The 20,310-nt window shown below is 35.0% G+C and overlaps 3 protein-coding genes across 5 annotated transcripts; all 3 read left to right on the top strand.

Moving 5' to 3' along the window:
• Positions 1-775: 775 nt before the first annotated feature.
• LOC140004411 (uncharacterized) lies at positions 776-2,843 on the top strand. The gene is made up of 3 exons (XM_072056840.1): positions 776-1,075; positions 1,188-1,260; positions 2,118-2,843. Exons 2-3 carry the CDS (start codon positions 1,213-1,215, stop codon positions 2,841-2,843), a joined length of 774 nt encoding a protein of 257 aa, XP_071912941.1. The 5' UTR covers positions 776-1,075; positions 1,188-1,212.
• A 1,593-nt stretch (positions 2,844-4,436) lies between these two features.
• LOC113713605 (transcription factor bHLH25-like) lies at positions 4,437-7,591 on the top strand. The gene is made up of 5 exons (XM_027237361.2): positions 4,437-4,698; positions 4,897-5,221; positions 5,323-5,468; positions 6,093-6,458; positions 7,055-7,591. Exons 2-5 carry the CDS (start codon positions 4,903-4,905, stop codon positions 7,130-7,132), a joined length of 909 nt encoding a protein of 302 aa, XP_027093162.1. The 5' UTR covers positions 4,437-4,698; positions 4,897-4,902; the 3' UTR covers positions 7,133-7,591.
• Positions 7,592-8,837: 1,246 nt separating this feature from the next.
• On the top strand, positions 8,838-19,489 carry LOC113714916 (uncharacterized). Of its 3 annotated transcripts, XM_072056872.1 has the most exons (14): positions 8,839-9,186; positions 10,739-10,823; positions 10,912-10,982; positions 12,823-12,937; positions 13,089-13,168; positions 14,708-14,792; positions 14,875-14,955; positions 16,326-16,420; positions 16,591-16,641; positions 17,559-17,639; positions 17,719-17,778; positions 18,492-18,564; positions 18,651-18,728; positions 19,136-19,489. In XM_072056872.1, exons 1-14 carry the CDS (start codon positions 9,023-9,025, stop codon positions 19,163-19,165), a joined length of 1,149 nt encoding a protein of 382 aa, XP_071912973.1. In that variant the 5' UTR covers positions 8,839-9,022; the 3' UTR covers positions 19,166-19,489. The 3 variants fall into 3 exon arrangements, with proteins under 3 accessions (XP_071912974.1, XP_071912973.1, XP_027094860.1); XM_027239059.2 differs by lacking the exon at positions 17,719-17,778 and having other exon boundaries at positions 8,840-9,186; XM_072056873.1 differs by lacking the exons at positions 18,492-18,564; positions 18,651-18,728; positions 19,136-19,489 and adding an exon at positions 17,894-18,152 and having other exon boundaries at positions 8,838-9,186.
• Positions 19,490-20,310: the final 821 nt, after the last annotated feature.

Below are 20,310 nucleotides of genomic sequence, written 5' to 3'. Positions count from 1 at the left end.
CGTAACATAAGTTCAAATTTAAATATGCACACATGATATACATACATAGCTACCAGTATAAAAAATTACTAAACTGTCAATGTATAAAAATTAATTCAGTTTCTATTACATAACAATCACCATTAAATTTATTGGGGTGTAATGTACCTTTTTTATTTGAAGGTAAGTAGAAGGTTTTAAATTCAGAATTTTCTACTTATAAATCTCTCTCCAAAATCTTAACTTATGTAGAATGGGGTAAAAATTCAAGAATTAAAAAGGGGCTCAAAAAATAAAAGAATATAATAGCCAAATGCAGCAAAAGTGCCAAATAGCAAGGGCCCACCAACCCATGTGACCGAGACTCTTGTACTAACTACTAAGCAAGCAAAGATGTCCCTTCCCACTACAACGTTCGACTCCTTTCTGTTTTCACTTAATACTATAAAAATAATAAAAAACAACATATTGTTTTGAATTTAGGCTTAAAACCCGGACCCCACTTCCCCCCCCCCCCCACATCCGCCACGTCGGTCCTCGTACTGTTACTTTTTCGTTAATTACGTGCTCTTAATTCGCGGAAGAATTCTCAGTTGCCTGACCTCTTTAATTTTTCTGATAAAATAATCAAACATCGGTTATTCTCGGCGGTCCACGTTATTACAAACCAATTAAACGACATCGTACACGACAAAACTCCCTAATAAACAAATAAAAAAAAAAAAAATATTTCCCTTTTTTTTTTTTTTTTTTTTTTCTCTCTCAAGTATTCTATTTAAACGCAGGGAAGAAGCAGAATTCACTACTATTACTAATTAGCAGCAGCAGAAAACCAGGAGTCTTCCCGGACTCAGAGCTTTTGGACTTTTCTTCTTTCTTTATAAGTAAGTGAAGAAGTGAAGAGTGAGTGATATCCGGAATAGGGCCATTTTTGGGAAGTTCACTCAGCTTCCAAATCTTCTCTTCGATCCACATTTCCCTTTCTTCAAGTAGATTTTTCAGTCTCTGGATTCAAATTTTCTTGAGTTCATACATATAAATCTAGTAGTGTCTCTGTGTGTGTGTGTGATTTGTGAGAGAGACTTGTGTTGTTTATGTAAGTAAAGCTTTGTTCGTAAGTACTGATGTTTCTTCATGTTTTATAAGGACACATGGTTGATTTGATGTTTTTTTTCTTTTCTTTTATTTTTTCCCCTTTTTTGGTTCAGTCCAGGTGAGGAGGAGGAAGTGAAGATGTTTACAGAAGGACTTGACGACCATGCCGTGAAGTGGGTTAGAGAGGTTAGCTTCCTTCAAAACAATCTGGCATTTTGTTTCGACAAATTTAATGATCATCAAAAATTTACTTTTTTTTTTTTTTTCTGGTAATGAGTTTGTTGGCTTTTCCCTTTGTACTCTAATGGTTATCTGGGCTTTTGAGGCATCAACACAATGGTTTTGATTGTTTCTTATGGGTAATGTGAAGTGGAATAATTATTATTTGTTGGAACTTTTACGATTCTGGATTTTTTCAGAATTCGAATTCAAATTCAAAATATCAGGGTCTGTGGGAATATCTTTTTTGACTAAAGTGTACTTGTTATTGTTTTTTAGCTGGAAACCGAGTGCCTCATTACACTGTTTGATGAATTATTTGTAAAACAAAAGCAATGAATTATTTGTAAAGCTGAAAATTGGAGAAGAAGCAAGTACCTGCATTTTTGTTATCATTAGTAAAATTCTTCTATTTCTTTCTTTCTTTTCCTTTTTTTTTTGGGAGTAATTTTTGGGGAACACGAAGTGATTCTCAAAGTTTTGTTGCATTTCTGAATTTTCTGAAATTCAAATCCAAAGTTAGTCTCTTTGTAATTCTTTCACCTGTGTGGTTATAATTCACAGTCACATGAAAAAAAGTGCCTTATTATGACAATTTATGCATTCTAATTGTCGAGAAAACAAAAGCAACAGAGTCTAACTGGAAATTTAAGGAAGAAACAATGTGAGAGAATAGCGTATTGGATTAAAACTTGCAAGAATGTTGATTTTCATTAGCTGTTCTGCACAAAGAAAGTAAATGTGGATGGAAATGAATAAGATTGTTGAGCCAATTGTTGAATAAGTAATGTTGGTTTTGAAGCATCTGTCTCTTTAAATTTCAGGGTTCTGGTAATCATAGGGCTGAAGTCCCTTTATCAGTCACAAACCAAAGGCCCAAAATAGATCCTCTCTCGAGTATAAGAAATGGAGGCAGGGGTGTTGGGTTACCTCCACCGGCTTTCCGGAGTGGTCAACTATCCGGAGTCATTCCAACTTCCAGAGTTATCCCTGGGGATATAGATGACAGTAGGTCAGCTTCTGATAATGACATGAGCACGGATTCGGAAGAGGAGATCTATGGTGGAAGATATTCCCTTGACTCATCACCACAGGATGATAGAGTTCCCAGAAGCACCACAGCTCCAAAGTATTACAATCCTGTGTCAAGGCGTGCCCCTCAGTATGCCAGTGATGCCCTCTATTCGGATGATCTTACTTCATCAAGAGATTCCCTAGGGAGAGGGCAGGGATATGTGGGTGATAGATTGATGAGGGGTGCTAATAGATATTCTGTTGGAAACGGTCTTTATACAGAGGATGAATCTTCTGATTCTGCTGCAAGCTCTGAATTCTCCACCACTCAATTAGGGAGCAATAATGGGACTGTCCCACCCACTAGGACTTATGTGTCACAAGGCTACGGGTCCAGTGCTTCTTCAAAAGTGAAGATGGATAGTACGAGACAGAAGGTACTTAACGTGAATTTTATCTCTTTGCAATATTTTCATATTCCTGCCACATTTTGGAACTTTAGGTTATTAGCTTGGTCAATAAAGAATAAGAGGTGAAAAGTGTATGCAGATCATTTTGCTTCATCTTAACCTTTCCTTGTTTGTATTGGTTATCTTCCTCAGTTGATGGGGAGGAAACATTTTAGAGCTGTGATCTCCATGTCTTTTACATTTTATTTTGGAAAAAATTTCTGAAAGCATTAAGAGGAAAATTTATTAATCGATCTTGGAATTAGGGAAACATGTCATGGCAACAAAGTAGATCTAAATTTCTGTTGTCTCTACTGACCTATCATGTCCTAAGAAACTATAAAAGATCTCATGTTGTCCATGGTTATTCTTGATTATAGTTTTTCAATCAGCAAGATGTGGATTATTGAGCTTCAAGCTAAAATGCATAGTTTTGGAACCTGAGAATCAGTCTGCTGTCAATGACCGTGGCATAAACTTGAGTTTCTTCCTTGATTATGTGAGATTCATCCTTTGACTTAGTTGGAGCAATTGGCTTATACTTGTTTTTTTTTTTTTTTCATTTTTTATATCAAATATGAACTTTGGAACCTGGTCATGTCCACCACGCTATCACACAACTTTCATTCCTGTGATTCTATAATTCTTGCCTACACATTCCATTATTTTTTCGAGTAATTTTACAAACCTCTCCTAAGGTTTATAACAATTTCAGGCAGCACCCCCTAAATTTAGAAAATTACACATAACCTCCCCTCATTGTGTAAAATGACAAAATAACCTTCATTCATTATTGAATTTAAAGTCTCCATGAAGAGAACTGATGTATTTTAAATTAACTTTAATAAATCCGTCGAAAAAAAAGAAAAGATAAAGAAGAATAAGAGTAATAAAATTTTGTGTTATCATAGACACCCATAACACCCAAACCCGATCTTACTCCATATAGTAGTAAATTGAGAGTAAATAGAAACTTTAGTTTCCTCTGTATGTAGATTCTTATTGAATTAGTAGCCTTTTTTTCGTTGGTCATGCAAGTATCAACATTTTTTTTATGGGATAGGAACAAACTTCTAAAAGAACTTTTTAAAAGCGTGTGAGTAATATTTTGAGTTTAACATCACCAAGGAAATTTGTTTTTGTGGAGGATAATCACCTAATGGCATTTTAGAATTATCAATGGGGATTTTTCACTTACATCAGCAAAGTGAGTCCTCAAGTATTTTTTAAGGGAAGTTTCTATAATTGTTTAAACCTAAAGGGTACTGTCTGTAATCATATAGTTGGTACAAATTCTATAAAGGGTGCATGATCATCAAATGCTGAAGATCTAGAGAATCCACATTATTCCCATTTGAACACCAGAAAATGGGAGGCAAAAGTACTGAAAGGTACAAAATATATATATTGGTACATAAAACTTCTGTAGTTCAAAAAGAAGTGGTAGACTAACAAATTGAAAGTGCAATAATAAAAGTTTGTGAGAATGGAAGAAAGAATTGATTGTTCTGTTGAATGAACTTTCTTTGATAAAGAAAGATTGAAATTATACACAACTCTTAGGTGATCAATGGAAGCAATTCCTGCATTCTTGCATTAAAAAAATTCCAATTTGCTCACGTGTGGGTGCATAAAGAGGAGCCTCCATATTAACAGTGCCTCAAAAAGGAGGACCTGCAGTTGAAGTCCCTACGTCCACACCTGCAAGAAAGTAAAGATTTCGAACCCCTTTCTGGACCAGTTGACAAAAGGCAAAAATTCTTTTGACAAAAGATATCGAACCCCTTTCATAGTCTTCCATGGAGGTAAGTTTCCAAGCAGCATCTTTTCCACTTCTTTCTAAATAGACCTGCTAGGGGGAGTTGAGCGAGGAGAGTCGTTGACTGTTTTCCATTAGTTTGCTAAACTGAGAAGCAAAAGCATTAGTTGATCTTCATTACTGGTAAGCTCCCAATTACCTGACCTAAGGTGGCTGTTTCTTCATTATGGTTGCAAAATTGTTTCCTATATCATTTATTTCTCAAAAATTTCGGTCAAAAAAATGAAAACAATTTTTTTTTTGTGTGTTAATTATAAGTACATCCTTATATTAACCTGCTGTTTCTTGATCAATTTTTTCTTGTAATTTGATAATTCATAGGGCAGCATGGACATGGCCGGCTTCAACAATCAATATATAATCAACTCATGGCCAGATGAACAAGTCGATGATGGATTTTTCGGCATCAAACCTTTTCTTTCCGAGGTTTTCCCCGCAATACCATATTGTAATTCAGAAAGTATTCCGATTCAGATGCCTCAGACTTGCATGAAACAGAAATTCAAGCAGCTTAACGACACCAATTTGAGCCCTTCACACCCTACTGTTGAATCAAGCCAAAAGGGCTCATCTCCATTCTCTACAACTCAATTTATTTCTTTTGGAAAATCAAGTCCATACTCATCAGATGGTGAGAAATTATACGGTAATTATCCTTGTACAACTACAATGAGTTATCGTGAAGTGTTGTATGAAAGTATGAACTCGACGAATAACCCCTCTGATGAGAACCCTGTCATGTCTCAGAAGATGATATTGTTTACAATAGCAGAAGCCCCATAAGGAGAACGCCAATTCAAGCTCAATATCATGTTGCGGCAGAAAGGAAGCGAAGAGAAAAGTTGAGTGACCTCTTCATAGCTCTTTCAAAACTTGTTCCAGGCCTCAAAAAGGTATTCTTAGCTTAAATTTGGTGCATGAAATTTGTCAGTTTGTACATCTGCTCTTTTTTTTTTTGTCCTTCAGTTTACTCAAGAGTGGCTTGATAGATGATCAAACCAGTAAATTTAGCCGCCATCAGAAATACTAAAATTTCAAAACCCCATGAACATGGTATTATCCTGTCAATTGTCATGACTGATGACTGTTACCTTGATAAGGCCATGTAAGTAAAGTGGAACAGACATAAGGCCTTGTTTTGCCTCTACTACTGGAGCTGTAATTCTTCCTCATGTTTTATCTCAACAAATTTCCAGGCCTCAACCTTAGCTAAACAGCCGGTGGGGGATACCATTAGCACATGCATCTTGTATGAATCTTGTATGAACCTTTGTGTTAAGATTTGTAGATTGTTTTGTATGCTTCAAGAAGCTGAAGCCACATTTTAATCATTTGAAAACAGCATATATGGCTAAATTTGATTTTTGAAAGTTAATCTAGTAAATTGATCCCCTGATGGCATGAACTACTGATAACATTTTGACGATATCGAACAAGAAGTTTATTAGCAAATGTTAGTTTATTTGGTGAAATAACATCATTTTATGCATCAAATTCATTTTGTTTCAATTCATCAGCTGGACAAAACTTCTGTCCTTGAAGATGCAACCAAGCACATTGAAGAGCTTCAAGAACGTTTAAAGACTCTAGAGGAAGGGGAAAAGAACAACTCCACAGCACCTAATACCATGGTAGAAAGATGTATCATCTCTACATGCAGTGATAATACTTCTTCCTTCAAAGGCACCACGCTTGAACAAATCCCCGAGATCAAGGTCAAGATCCAAGGCAAAAGCGTGCTTATAAAAATCCTATGCGAGAAAAAATACTATGGATCCATATCAAGTATGTCAACCGAACTCGAGAAGCTACATCTTACCATCCTGGATACCAGAATCTTAAGATTTGGTTCTTGTACACTTGACATCACTCTTAAGGCTCAGGTACTTTCTACATCCTTACTTGAATCCTTTTATGGAACTAATTCTTCGAGGAATTCTAAACTACATGGTTTGCATGCTAGTGTTCTTTCTTCTTTAGTCCTTAATATCCTTGGTTTTCAAGTGAAACATACATTGGATTTAATCCAATCAATCTCTTCTCCTCATCCCCATCCCCCCCCCCCCCCCCCCCGCGGCGCGGGGGGAGGTATTATGAGATGTTTCACTTTAATCATGCAAAGATTTATATGGTAGCATACTTTTTCTCATTTTTTGTTGATAAATAAATAGTTTGCTGCTCATATTATTTTGGATTGTCTAGTTTTCCATCCGTGGTTTGTAATAATTGTCAATTAGCTATGTCTGCATTGGAAACGGAGTGTGATAGCCAATTGGTCCTCCAAAATTGCCAAAGCTAAAAGTTTGAAAATTTATTATTCAAATTTCTTTGGAAAATGAGTCTTTGTTGCTATAAACTTTTCAGGAATTTTATTATCAATTCATTACTTGCAGAAATTAACCTACCAAATAAAATCCTGTTTTCTGCGATACCATGCAATAACCTCATGCATGAATCATCTCTACTTTCATTTTTGCAGATGGACAGTGCATTCTCCGTAACAGTGGAGGACATCATAGAGCATCTTCAACTTGGCATATTCCAGTTGCAATCGTGACGCTAAACAGGACCATTCATGAAGAATATATTCACTTTAAATTCTCCTAATATTTTTTTTTAATTTCACCATATAGTCTGTCTATAGATCAAGGCCATTTTGCTCATCAGTCACTTGATATTCATGGTGCTTGCAGATGGGTTTTTCAGTTTCTTAAACTTGTTAATTACCATCCCTTTTTGCATGGTTGATCTTAATTTGACCATGTTCAATTTCCCACATGTTCTAAATCTATGGATTAGACCGAGTGAAAATGAGCCTTTTTGGACGTTATAGCGAGTGCTTGACCTTTTTGAAAATTTCCTCCCTCGTGTGTCGTGATTCATGCCTTACCATTAGATTAGACAAAACAATACGTGTTTTCAAATGACTTCTAGAAGGCTTCTTCAGCTGTCGCTGTAATATACTAGCATTTTCTGCAGCTTATTATCTACAATTGATGTAGTGGAATTCTTCCAATTTGATATGATATTCACTGTAACAATTATTACACTTGCACGTATACATATCTCACACATATTGATACCTTAAAGAATTGCGCAGCATTCAGAATTTATTATTGTGAAAATTGTTGAAAACGTCTCTCACGTTTCGTCAAAATAAATTTTTTCGTTCTTCACTTTTAAAATATTAATTTTATGTCCTTTACAAATTTAACTTAGCAAAATTTGGCCCACAATTTAAATTTTCGACCAATTTTTAAACTGAAATCATCACGTGACCCATATGCAATCTTTTTTTTTTTTTAAATACAACTGCCAAATTCCATATTTTTAGTAGTAAAAATGAATATGGATTGGATCATATCCCATTTTTTAAGAAAAAATGAATATAATTCACATCAGATTCTACTTTTTTAGGTGTAAAAATGAATATGGATTGGGTCACTTGCTTGCTTAACAAAAAATGGGATCTAATATTTTTTTCTCCTAAAAAAAACGACCATGTGGGATCACGTGATAAATTCAAGCTAAAAGATGATTGAAAATCTATGTTGGGATCAAAATTTAATCACTTGATTTTATAAGGGACGTAAAGTTACCATTTTAGAAGTGAAAAATGAAAAAATTAATTTGACAAATTGTGATGAACGTTTCGAATGATTTTTCTCTTTATTATTCAATACACATGCATTAGTCCAACCCTTTAGAAATGATGGAAAATGCTACCTATTGGGAACTATAATTGAAAAAAGAAAGACACAAGTGTTGTATATACAATTTCATTTCTTTATTGTGCTACTATATATGACAAGATTTTCACATCCAACTATTTATAATAACAATTTATGGGAAGACATATTGATGGAATGTGAATCTATTGTCAGACGAAGCTGGACTTTAGGTTCTAGATTGGCTGTTTTCACAAGATAATTTTCAAACCATTTTCACATTCTTTCATTTGAAATTCGAGAGTATTTCTTAATCTATTCACTAAATCACAAAAATATGAGAGAGTTTCTTTGGATTGGAGATTATTTAAAAGAAAGATTCATTTACTGATATATTTTTTTGATGTAATGTATTTGAAATAAAAAGTTTCTTGATAAAAAAATATGGTGAAAAATGTACTTAGAAAATCATTAGAAACATTTTTCTTTGAATAATTCCTATCAAACAAACCTCTGCACCCTCAACCAGTTTAGCCCACCGAAATCCATGCTTGTATTTTATAAATAAATTAATCCCGGTCTGGGCTGAGACCTTCTTGAAAAATCTAGAACCGTATTGGGCCTTAACTCCACGACAAATCCATAAATGAACCGACCAACTCAAACACACTGGTGAATTTTTGTGGCCTTTTCCTGTTCTTTCCTTCCAAATAATACTTAGTAACTGAAAAATCAAAAAAAAAAAAAAAAGTGAAAAAGTGATCAGTCTTGACATTTTGATGATGGAGTCATCGGCGCCGTCCAACTTAGCTCCCTTGTCGGAGGAGTCGCCGCCGGCAGAAACCTCCGCCAGAGATTGCAGCAATAATCCTCCTGATCATAACAATATTAACGATGAAGTTCCTTCCGCGTTCTCTTCCGTTCCTGCTCGTCCTCCAATTCAGTCAGTTCTCTCGCTCTATTTTCATTTCAGTTTATTCTAGTCTTACGCATGCAAATTTGCTGTCTTACATGCTTTTCTAAATTCGTTCAGGCTGGATTATGATTTTGATTGAGGATTTTGTTAGTTTAGTTTAAATGCTTGATCATGATTTTAAAATTGAGCTTTCTGTTTTTTCATTTTGAAAATTTTTTGAATTGTTAGGTTTCTGCGTTGTGATCAGTATAGTTTAGATTTCTATTTTTATGCTAGTTCTGAAGAAAGTTTGATATATTTTTGGCTACAGAGACTTCAAATTTGTTTTCGACTGGTTTGAGGTTTCTCTTGGCAATAATCTTTGCTGCCGCGGTAGTTGAACATAGTTTTCGGGGAAGGAAGACGAGATAAAACATATTTGTGATTGAATAATATTTTCTGCTTTAAAGACTTGATTTTGTGACAAAAGTAGACATAATAACTTGTTAATTAAGGACTGGCTTGAAAAGCCTTAAAATCTTGCAAACTTCATAAACATGTTGCTGATCGAGTTAGACTAGATTGCCATCTCTGTTATAACACTTATGTGGCAATGATGAATTAATAACTACAGATGATTGAGTGTTAATTGAAGAAAAAGTTGAGAAGTTTATGTTAAGGGGGATGATGAAGATAGGATATAGGGTGACATTAGGAGAAAAACACCAAAAATTTCTTATTTACTAATTTTAAATATTCTAGTTATGTGCCTAAGAAGATTGGACTGACAGTATTTAGTTGCCATGTATTAAAATCTACTCCCTCTATCAAATTGTTAATTTAATGGTTTGATTTCTGGGATATCTGGGAGTTTGTTCATTTCCTAAAATGGCAATATAATTAATTCCACCTCTTATTGCTAGCCTACTGTTTCACTATATTTTCTGTGACTTGTGGACCAGTCAACTGTGAAATGTTGAAGCATTAACAATCTGATTACCTCTATGTGAGATAAACTACTCTGTGTTTATTACATTATGAAGTTCTACTTATGGTTATATTGTGCAGAAGCTCTCTCTCTCTCTCTCTCCCTCTCGATGGATGTTCTTGTGATCTGCAAATCTGCAGTTGTCCAAGATATTAAGAAGTTTGAAGGGAACAAAGAGAAAGAGGAAACAGTTTAAGTGGATTGTCTATGAGAAGAAGAATGAATTTCTTTTCCTGAAGAAACAAATGACATTTTTGGGCTTTGTTAAAAGTTAAATCATTCCATTTTATTTTAGAAGGTGGGTAACCAGAGATGATGGTGCCTACTTCAACAGGTAATGGTTTCTTGGGGTTGGACGACCTAAAAGTAGTCGACCTAAAAGTGAGTAGTGACTATTGCCATAGAGGTGTACAAACAAAATATATGCTTGAGAGAACCTAAAACCGATTGATGAGTCCCAAAACTTATGAACCAAATGAGCGGTAGCTGTTGAGTTTGTTAATGAGTTTGTAATGGCAAGAATGTCGAATAGATTTGCATAATGTTTCTCTTTCCTGCCCAGCATTTGAACATCCAATTCTGGATCCAAAGTTTTTTGATCTTTTGCTGCAGGACATCTTCTCAAAAATATGCACCTCTAGATTGGGCTGGATATTTTGACCGTGAGGATGACGTTTCCATTCCTGGTTCCAATGATGTCAGTGGTTTTGCTAAACTGTTCTTTAGCTGTTCATTCTCTTTTTTAATTTTGTGAGATCATCATCTGTGTCTTTATGTTTTTTCAGGTCTTTCATGTCTACTTGGCAGGAACACAAGGACCAGTTATCTTTTGTTTGCATGGAGGTGGTTATACTGGGTATGTTTGATTTGATTTTTGTCCAGAATGTTGCCTTTTGCTCTCTCTCTCTGGTGCCTTATTGCTTTTCTGTTAATGTTTTCACTTCTTGATACTATTGCTTTGTTACAAGGGTTCTTCGCTGATATGTGACCCAAATTAGTACATATATGATTTAGCGTGTTGTAGTGGCAAAAACTGCTCAAAATATGAATGGACATGCTGTCTCGAAAAAGCAATACCAGAATTACTCAAGTCTTTTGGTGGAGTAAGAAGTCTCTACAGTTAAAACACAATTTTTAAAAAAATAAAAATAAAAAATAGTGAAATCTGGTCGATCATGTGAAGTAACAGAACATTATGCAGCATTGGTATTATAAGGGACAGAATATCTATGGCTATAGGTTTCCCAACTTCTTCCAAACTGATTCATTAATAGGTTGCTTTATTCATAGAAAATAAAGAAGTAACAGACAACTTTTAGTCCTTTAGATTAGCAGTAATTTTTACCAATGCTGTGTGGAGTTTAGTAATCATTATTAGAGTAAATCAAGAGAGAAAGCCAATTCACAGCTCATTCACTTTTGTCGTCCCTGGCGGATCGAGCCAACTGATGGATGGTTCACCTCTGCCCCCAATGCTTGTTTGGATGCTTCTCCCACATAATAAGCACAGAGCTTGGAGTTTTCCAAGAGGTTATCTTGTATGGCAAACATTTCCTGGTTGATATTTGAGTCTGATGCTGAATGCCATTTAATTTCTGAAGAAAAAGGCTTAAGGAAACACCATTGCTGTAATTGAATAAGAGATTGAGATCCCTTGAAAGGAATACAAATAGATCAGTCAAGTCAATAAGTGCAGATTTAAATCCAAACAATTCACAGTATTCAACAAGAAAATGACTTGGAATCAAGACATCAAACAACAGGAATCTCTTGGTAATTGGATTTAAATTAAATGTTTGTTCATAGGTGCATTTGAGAAGCAACATTTTAGATTGTAATGCTAGATTTCCATCTGCTTTTTATGGTGTTTCTTATTGAGGCAAAATCTTTGGAATTAGATTGTATTTCCATTTCATTGTTTACTAATACCCATATAATAGATGTGAAACATATGGACAAATAACTGCAATGAATTACTTCCGGTCTAAAGCTCTTTGCACTCTATTTAATTAAGCAGATTATCCCAGCCATGGGGATATGCATCCTTTACCCAATATGTGTTGGTTCATGTAAAGCGTTTGAATATTATGTTGTGATGATCCTATTTTGATCATGTCCAATCTCCATTTGACAAAAGGTCCAGTTCTGGCTTACATTGTGGAGTGTGTAATTCAGTGGAAAAAGTTTTGACTATCTCCTTTACCTTATTGTGTATCAATCTTACATCAATAACCGTACATATGTATTGCCTAAATGGCAATTTAAGACATGTTTCTTGAACTACATATGTGAATGCTATGTTTGTCATTAAACATTTGCAAAGATTGATCTAAGATTTTGTGCTGTTAAGTTACCTAATTAAATGTCTCACCTTTAGCCACTAATTTAGAGAAGATTCTCTAATCTTAGGCAATGCATAAATTGAAAAATGTCAATTGTATGAGAATTTAGTTTCATTACATGCTATTGGCTGACTTTTCTATGTTCTAAAAACTTTATACAAGTGGTATGCCAACAAATCAAAAATTGGAAGTTGAAAGACCTAAAGTTCTCCAAAACGTCCCTGTAATTGTAATTGCTGGAATTTTTTGTTAGCGTGGTTACTGACAACAGTATTTCCTTTACCTTGTTTAACTTTTTTCCTGTGTTTCCATTGCGAGAGTATATAGATATATTTTTTTATTTTATTTTCCCAGGCTTTCATTTGCACTGTCTGCAAGTAAAATTAAGGAGAAAGTTCGTGTTGTAGCTATGGACTTCAGAGGACATGGAAAGTCATCCACAGAAAATGAGTTAGATTTGTCTATTGAGGTATAGTCACATGCTTTCAGAAACCAGGATTGAGGATTTTCTCCTTCATCAATGCACGTTATGTTTATAATGAGTTAGGGGGAAATACTGTTTCCAGGCAAATTGTTGGGTCCTTGATTGCTTGCATTGAAGTTGTTTATAATGATTACAGACTCTGTGCAGTGATGTATTAGCTGTGTTGAAGACAATGTATGGAGATTCTCCTCCCGCAATTGTGCTTGTTGGCCACAGGTTATGACCTCTCTCACTAAATTAGTAACTCTATGAATTTGCGTTCTCCTATTAATGTGCCTATGTCTATCTGCTTGGTGTGGAGAGATTGATTGGAAGAAGTTGAATTTATAAACGGGGGTACTAAATAAGGGTATTTATTTACTTATTACGGGGAAAGAAATTTGAAGGAATCTAATCATCAAAAAGAGTGATCAATAAAGAAAAAAAGAAAATGTGTACAGTCTAAATTGATAGCTCTATTTGACTTTCTGATATTCTTATGTCTAACTTAACCAGCCCTTCTATTCCATTTGATTCTTGAATGAGTATTCTCATTTGCAATAAAAGATTCTCTACAAATCTAAGTACCCCCAGCAAAGGCATTTTCTACGCTTTTTTAGCTTCCTAGGAACAGAAAAGCTGATACAATCCATCCAGTTTGAACTTCTTTAGGGGCTACCATCTTGGTCGAGACTGCACAGTGTCTATGATCCCCCTCTCATCCATTTCTATTTTACTTAGCTAACAAAAGGAAGGCAAGAAGGTATTATAGGCGAATTCTTTGTTGTCTCTTAAGAATCGAAGGCAAAAGATTATTCTATTCATGTATAATGAGATTAAAGATAGCAGTAAAAGTATTTTATATTGTTTTTGTTGGATATTGTTGTGAATTGAAACTCATGTTTCTTAAGACCCTCTTTTATTGAAAAAAATTCATCCCTCCCTCATTTGTGTTTTAGGAAGCGTTGTCTGTTATTAATCTGCTGAGGATTTGGCTTTGAATGCCTCGTACAATCTGTTGAAAGCTTAACTTCTTATTAGGAATTGGCATTATGAGAACTACTTGAGCTCTTATTGAAGTTTGTGGGTGCAAAAGCCTGGGGGTATGTGAACCTGCCTTGTCAGGCAATTTCATGAGGTCTTTCTTCTCTTTCTCTTGTGGATGAAGTGCTTTTTATACCTAGAGATTATTACTCGTGCAATTATTGGACAAGGAAAGTATATGTGCCATGAGATAACGTGCAGAGGGGATGAATTGATTTTCTTATGATGAAATAGTTACCACTATTTGGCTCGTGGAGAAGAGGAAATGTTGGTGCAGGGGAGACCTTGATTTTTTGGCTCGATAACAAATTTAGATATAGTTAACAGGTTTGTGAAATTAAGAAAAAATATATGCCACAAGGTCACATGCAGAGAGTGGTAGGTGTTGGATTTATTGCTCTCGTTGCAGGGTCTTAAGTGTTTGAGTAGTTTCAGTGTGTGAAGAGGTATTACCACTTAGGGCAGGTCTAGAAATGAAGTTCTAAGTTTGTGGAGGACATTTTCTTTTGTCATTTGGCTTAGATCAGAAAATTTGCTTCTAGCAGCTGAACTCTGTGGTGGATTGATGTTGCAGATTTTTATCTTAATTATTTTTTATTGTTTAGAGTTGATAACTTTTTACATGTTCAAAGATGCATATGTAGGCATGTGAACTGTTTTTAAGATGAATTTCCCAACCCTATTGGGATCCTCAAGTTTTGAAATGTTTTTTCCTCTTGAAATATGGTACAGCATGGGAGGGTCCGTTGCGGTTCATGTTGCTGCAAGGAAACAGCTACCTACCTTGTGTGGACTTGTTGTAGTGGATGTTGTTGAGGTTGTTTTTTGTGATGCATATTTTTCATCCAAGACACCAAGTTTTAATCTACTCTTTTCACAAAAGTTTCCTACAATCCCAGGGTACAGCAATGGCCTCATTGATTCATATGCAGAAAATTCTTACAAACAGAATGCAGCATTTTCCTACCATTGAGAAAGCGGTACCTGATCCCTTGCTTTTCCTGTCTTCTTTTATCTTCCAATTGTTTCCAGTACATAATAAAAGTTTTTGCTGGTCAATAACTCCTTGCGTTTCCATGTTGATTTACTCTTTTGGGCATTTGTGCACCAACTTCATCAGATGGAATATGATGCTATATGAATTTTTCTTTTTTAGTACAGTTAAGAAAGGTTGAAAACTTAAAAACTACATAATAATCTATAATAGTAAAAGTTGTTCTTCTCATGGTGGCGAAGGGAATTAGGAGATGCTATCATGTGATTGACTTCTTCATGAGCTCTGTTTCCAGACAAAGTATAGGATTTTTTGTTTTGTCTCCAACCCGAAAATAAAATAAGATAAAGTAAAATAAAAAGAAGAAGAAAACAAAATTTTTTTTAAAAATTAGAAGAAAAGGAAAGAAATCAGTAAATTTATGTATTATTCTTCATTCAAGTCAGACTAGAATCCTGATTTGGAGAGAATGGTGAATGAAAAATGTAATTTCCTCATGGATCCACTTTATTTTGTAATTCTGGGGTGAAGAAGATATTCTGCTGATGGATCATCAACTGCTCTGTTATTTCATGAACTGATAAAGAAAAAGCATTATAGATGAGTACATTAGAAGTTGTAGATTTAATCAGTTACATCTTATTGATCAGCAGGGCTCATATAGATCAAGGATGTTGTTTGTTATGTATAACCTAATACAATGGCATGCAATTAGATATTCTGTTGCTATACCAATTTCCTGAATCAATGTATAAGATATGGAGGTTTAAAGTTGCTTGAGGCCAAATCCTTTTATAATGGCAATGAATACTTTAAGTGCGGCCATCTGGGTTTTGCAAAATTTCTCTTTGCATATTGGGTCTTTAAAGTTGAATATCAGTGCGAATTCTTGTTTGCTGCTTGTTTTTCCACTATTTGCTCTTTTGTTAAAGAGAGAGTTTTGATTGCTTGTTGTGAGTATATGGTATGAGGAGCTAAATCATGTAATGTCCACCATTGTTTGATGACAGATGGTCTGTTTTTTCCATATGCATATGGTTTATCTAAACTAATTTCAGGTGCTGGGTCACAATATTCTCCTTACTTTGATTGACATATTCTTGATGGTCTTGTTTCACCACCATTTTCAACTTCGTAATGAAAGCTCTTAGCATCAAGTGTGTGCTTCTAATTTGTCTGTACAATTTTATTTGATAGAATCATGTTGCTTATGTTGTCCTTAAATAGTTAAATTTGTTAACTGCCTGCATCTCCAGTACAGCATTTTGGTTTGGTTCAGATGATTATCTTGTATATCAACTTGTGACTTTTATAGTTTGGTTGTTGTAATGACTAGAAGTTTGAACTTCTTGATAGATTGAATGGAGTGTCAAAGGAGGCTCTTTAAGAAATATAGAGTCAGCACGAGTATCAATTCCTAGTACTCTAATTTACGATGATTCAAAGAGATGGTAAGTGTGCTTGTCATAGTTAGGGTTTTCCCACTTGTTTTCCATTTGATTTGCCTATTCGTTGACAACTAGAATAGGCATTTGTCTACTGAAATGAATGTGTTGTGTACTACTCTATGTTGCTTTTTGTTGTTTCACTTAAAATCTTTTGAACATCTGTTGTGGTGCAGTTATACCTACAGGGCGAAACTGGAGGAAACAGAACAACATTGGAGAGGCTGGTACGTTATTGCTTAGAGGATTTAAGGGGGCTATGTGTGAGAAGAAAAGTCATTCAATTACAGAAAGTGACACTAGGAACTAACTGATATCTTTTTTTTTCTCTCTTTTTTCTTTTTCTCCTCTTTTTTTTAGCATGTGAAAGCAATTTTTAGTTACATATTACATACTTTTCTTTCTCTTAATAGTTTGCTGCTTGGTGATATTTGTATGCTGTGTGAATCACATATCATCCTCTATGAGCATCATTTTGCGACTGCTCTTCCACATTGTTAGGGCTATTTCTTCTGTTGATTTATGCCATCATACTCTTACATTTCTGCTTTTCCTTTTTCCCTGATCTTAGATTTTGAAGTCAGCTATCATGTTAAGGTCATGCTTAAGTTAGTTATTTCATGCATCTTTTTGCAATTAAATTATTGTTATTCCATAAGGAAATATTTAAAGAGTTCTTTTTATGGCTCATTGTGTGATTTTCTATATCACCAGATTGCCAATGCTAGTGTACATGATGGCTTCAAATTTTAATGCTAGAGCGGCTTATTTGCAGATTGTTTGTAGCCTCATAACAATGGGCTAATAGAACATATAGGCACCACATTCTATTATTCTAGATCAGTAATTCTAGATGCATGACCTTCACGTTCTTGTATAAAGAATAAGATCACTATGGAAATCCTAAGCCTGCAGCCCCTATGCTAACCTTTTCAGCTGTTTAATTTCATTTCAGAACAAAAAATGTGATGTAAGGATCTTGGTTTTTGCAATTTTTAATTTCCTGTATAATTTTTCACAGCTCTCTCTCTCTCTCTCTCTCTCTCTCTCTCTCTCTTTATACTTTGTTTATCTATTTATTTTTGTCTTAGTATCGAATAGAAAGGCTACATGAACGACAAACTGTATCGTCCTTATGTTTCAGGTATGAAGGCCTTTCAGAAAAATTTTTATCAAGCCCTGTACCAAAACTCTTGCTTCTGGCTGGGACAGATAGGCTGGACAGGTTTTTTCTGTTTAAGTCAACAACATTTACAAGATTTAGAGCTGTGCATGATGTTTTGACTTGGGTTACTTCCAAACAGCTCTTTAGAGTTGCATTGTTACGTTCTACTGCCCAAATTCAGAATATCATTCTCCAAAATGTAGGTTTCTAAGAATCTATGGTTGTTTTGTGTCAACTAGCTCTCTGCTTGTTGACTTCCCTGTCTTCTTGCTATTATTTAATATTCCATCTCTCTCTTTGATTTTGGACTGTAGCAAGAAGAAAAGGCAACTGGTTTCCAGTTCAATAAAGGATGGCCTTGTGCGCCCGAATGTCAACTAAATTTTTGATAAGTTGAATTTTTTCGTGGACCACATAAGATTTACCAAATATTGCTTGCCTGTTTACCCATTCCTGAATGCTGTTAACTGTGACCAAGAATATTGGCACTTTTCTTATCCAACAGTGCAACAACCAACCTTGTCTTGCTTGCTCATTCAGCATTCAGTGTGCAAACTGTCAATTTTAGTAAAATTCAGCTTTATTTGAAGAGTCTCTATTCACTTCTTTTCTTCTTAATTGAGGAAAATTGGACATTGCGTGCTAGGATAATTAGTCTTCACTTTAATTGAGATAAAAAGAGATGTATTAAATAGAACAAAGTACATTGCACAAGAAACTTTATATGCATATGGACTATGACCTTAAGCTTGGGTGCCAGGTTGCAGTGTCTTAAATTCTCCATTCCTGCAGAGTATGAAATATACTCCAACTATGCCTTTCATAGCTGTAGACTGTAATCCGAACTGTCTAATGGTAAATCAAAAGCATAAACTTGTTCAGTGTGCTGATACGTTTCGTGTCTCATGTCAGAGCTCTCACAATAGGCCAAATGCAAGGCAAGTTTCAGATGGTGGTAGTTAGACATACAGGCCATGCTATACAGGTATGCTAACTATTTGTGGGAATCTTTTCATTATCTTTCAATTTAATTCTAGATAATCATGGATATTAGTACTTTGAATGCTGCAGGAAGATGTACCTGATGAATTTGCTGATTTTATACTTAATTTTGTTTCTCGGAATCGGATAGGTCCTCGAGGAATTGAGGTTGGTATTCTTATGGAGATGATTCATTAGGAGTTGCATAGAATTTACAAACTGAAGCATGTTAAGTGTTTCTTTGTTAATGTCATTTTTACTTGCAAGAGTACATCCTTATTTCCTGTTATTGTCCAAAAAGATTTGTGATATGCTCAAAGAAGGCGTGGACAAATAGCAAGCAAAGCAGCTCATTCATTCTTTTGTGTTATATATTATATCACTTATTACGGCTCATTTTATCCGGTGAATGACATGCCAACATGATCACGTGTCAGAAGGATAGAGAAAACTTGGAAACAAACCTACATTAGTGATACCAGCAAATAGACGAAGTAGCATGCATCTTTTCTTTGTAGACATTTTCTTGCTTCGGTGGATAGCATACTAACGGTTTGTCAAATCTTTTATTGCAGATTCCAGGAATAAAAAGTTGGAGATCGTAGTCAAATGCAATAAACAACCAAAGCATTTTAGGAGAAGCGCCACCATGATGGTGCTACGGCTGTCAGGTTGCGATTGTACTGGTTGTGTATGTAATGCTTTTGCTAAAAATTTCCAAGAGTCATGTCATGAAGACTTGCTGAAAGTGATTTTAGCTTCCTGAGGTATCACATTGTTAGATTACTGGAAAACAAAGTAGGGTAATGTTAAACTTGCAGGATTATATCCATTGCTGCTTGTTCACTTTAATGACCAAAAAGTTCAAACTCGAATGAAATATCAGTTGAGATTTTTTTGCTCAACTGGTGAGAACATCGTTTTCTTTATTTTGTATTAGTGTGAAATAACCCGTTGTCCCATTTTTTTTTTTTTTTATCAGAATCTTAATATCTTGAGGCCTTCCTCGGAATTTGAACCCTAAGTATAATCCGATGGTAATTGTCAAAACCCTACTTCTGAACCAGAGCCACTTCCACCATTCTTCTTTATTTCGGACCATACTCTTCAAGAAGGCATTACTATTTCTAGATCATCGCTACAGATAGAAGACTACATCAATTTGTTGCTCTCGATTTCTCCGCGAAACTGCCATGGATACTCTTAACAGCCCTGCATTGTTTCAATCACCTCTCACCATTCAGCATATTGCGGCTTAACCAGCTCCGGAACGGTCTTGAGTCTCTTGACTGATTGATGTTAGGATCTAAGCACAGAACAAATAACTATTGACATATTAAGTATAGATTAATTTAATGACGAACAAGTCACAAGTATGAAAGATAACAAAACATACAATATTTAACGTTGTTCGGTTCTATCATTGAACCTACGTTCATGGAGAGAAATTTGTTCTTTATTATAAGAGGAAAACTCTAAATAAGAATACAACTTGAATTAAAAATCGATTCTTGTATACCATCTCTCATCTCCTAAGAACCCTCTCTCACCACCCATGTATAAGGTTACATCTCACCTTTTGTGTGCTCTTATGTGTCTCTTGTATGGTATGTCAACCCACTTATTTATATATAATATTATTTGGCCAAAAAATCAAATAACAACGGGAAACCAATTCTAATTTCTAAACTTACACATAATAGTAAATAGGGATAATTTCGGAAGCCTCCCCTGAGGTCTTGGATAATTT

Source organism: Coffea arabica, chromosome 7c (genome assembly GCF_036785885.1).
Source record: "Coffea arabica cultivar ET-39 chromosome 7c, Coffea Arabica ET-39 HiFi, whole genome shotgun sequence".
NCBI classification, from domain to species: Eukaryota; Viridiplantae; Streptophyta; class Magnoliopsida; order Gentianales; family Rubiaceae; genus Coffea; species Coffea arabica.
Note: the sequence above shows the minus strand (reverse complement) of the source record. Positions and strands in the feature narration are given on the sequence as shown.

Excerpts from the sequence above, each read along its gene's own strand:
- LOC140004411 (XM_072056840.1), top strand. The coding sequence starts at position 1,213 with ATGTTTACAGAAGGACTTGACGACCATGCCGTGAAGTGGGTTAGAGAG. Across the intron at positions 1,261-2,117 it reads CCGTGAAGTGGGTTAGAGAG|GGTTCTGGTAATCATAGGGC; the intron begins GTTAGCTTCCTT and ends TTTAAATTTCAG.
- LOC113713605 (XM_027237361.2), top strand. The coding sequence starts at position 4,903 with ATGGACATGGCCGGCTTCAACAATCAATATATAATCAACTCATGGCCA. Across the intron at positions 5,469-6,092 it reads TTGTTCCAGGCCTCAAAAAG|CTGGACAAAACTTCTGTCCT; the intron begins GTATTCTTAGCT and ends TCAATTCATCAG. Across the intron at positions 6,459-7,054 it reads ACATCACTCTTAAGGCTCAG|ATGGACAGTGCATTCTCCGT; the intron begins GTACTTTCTACA and ends TCATTTTTGCAG.
- LOC113714916 (XM_072056872.1), top strand. The coding sequence starts at position 9,023 with ATGATGGAGTCATCGGCGCCGTCCAACTTAGCTCCCTTGTCGGAGGAG. Across the intron at positions 14,956-16,325 it reads TTCCTACCATTGAGAAAGCG|ATTGAATGGAGTGTCAAAGG; the intron begins GTACCTGATCCC and ends ACTTCTTGATAG. Across the intron at positions 17,779-18,491 it reads AGAATATCATTCTCCAAAAT|AGCTCTCACAATAGGCCAAA; the intron begins GTAGGTTTCTAA and ends GTCTCATGTCAG.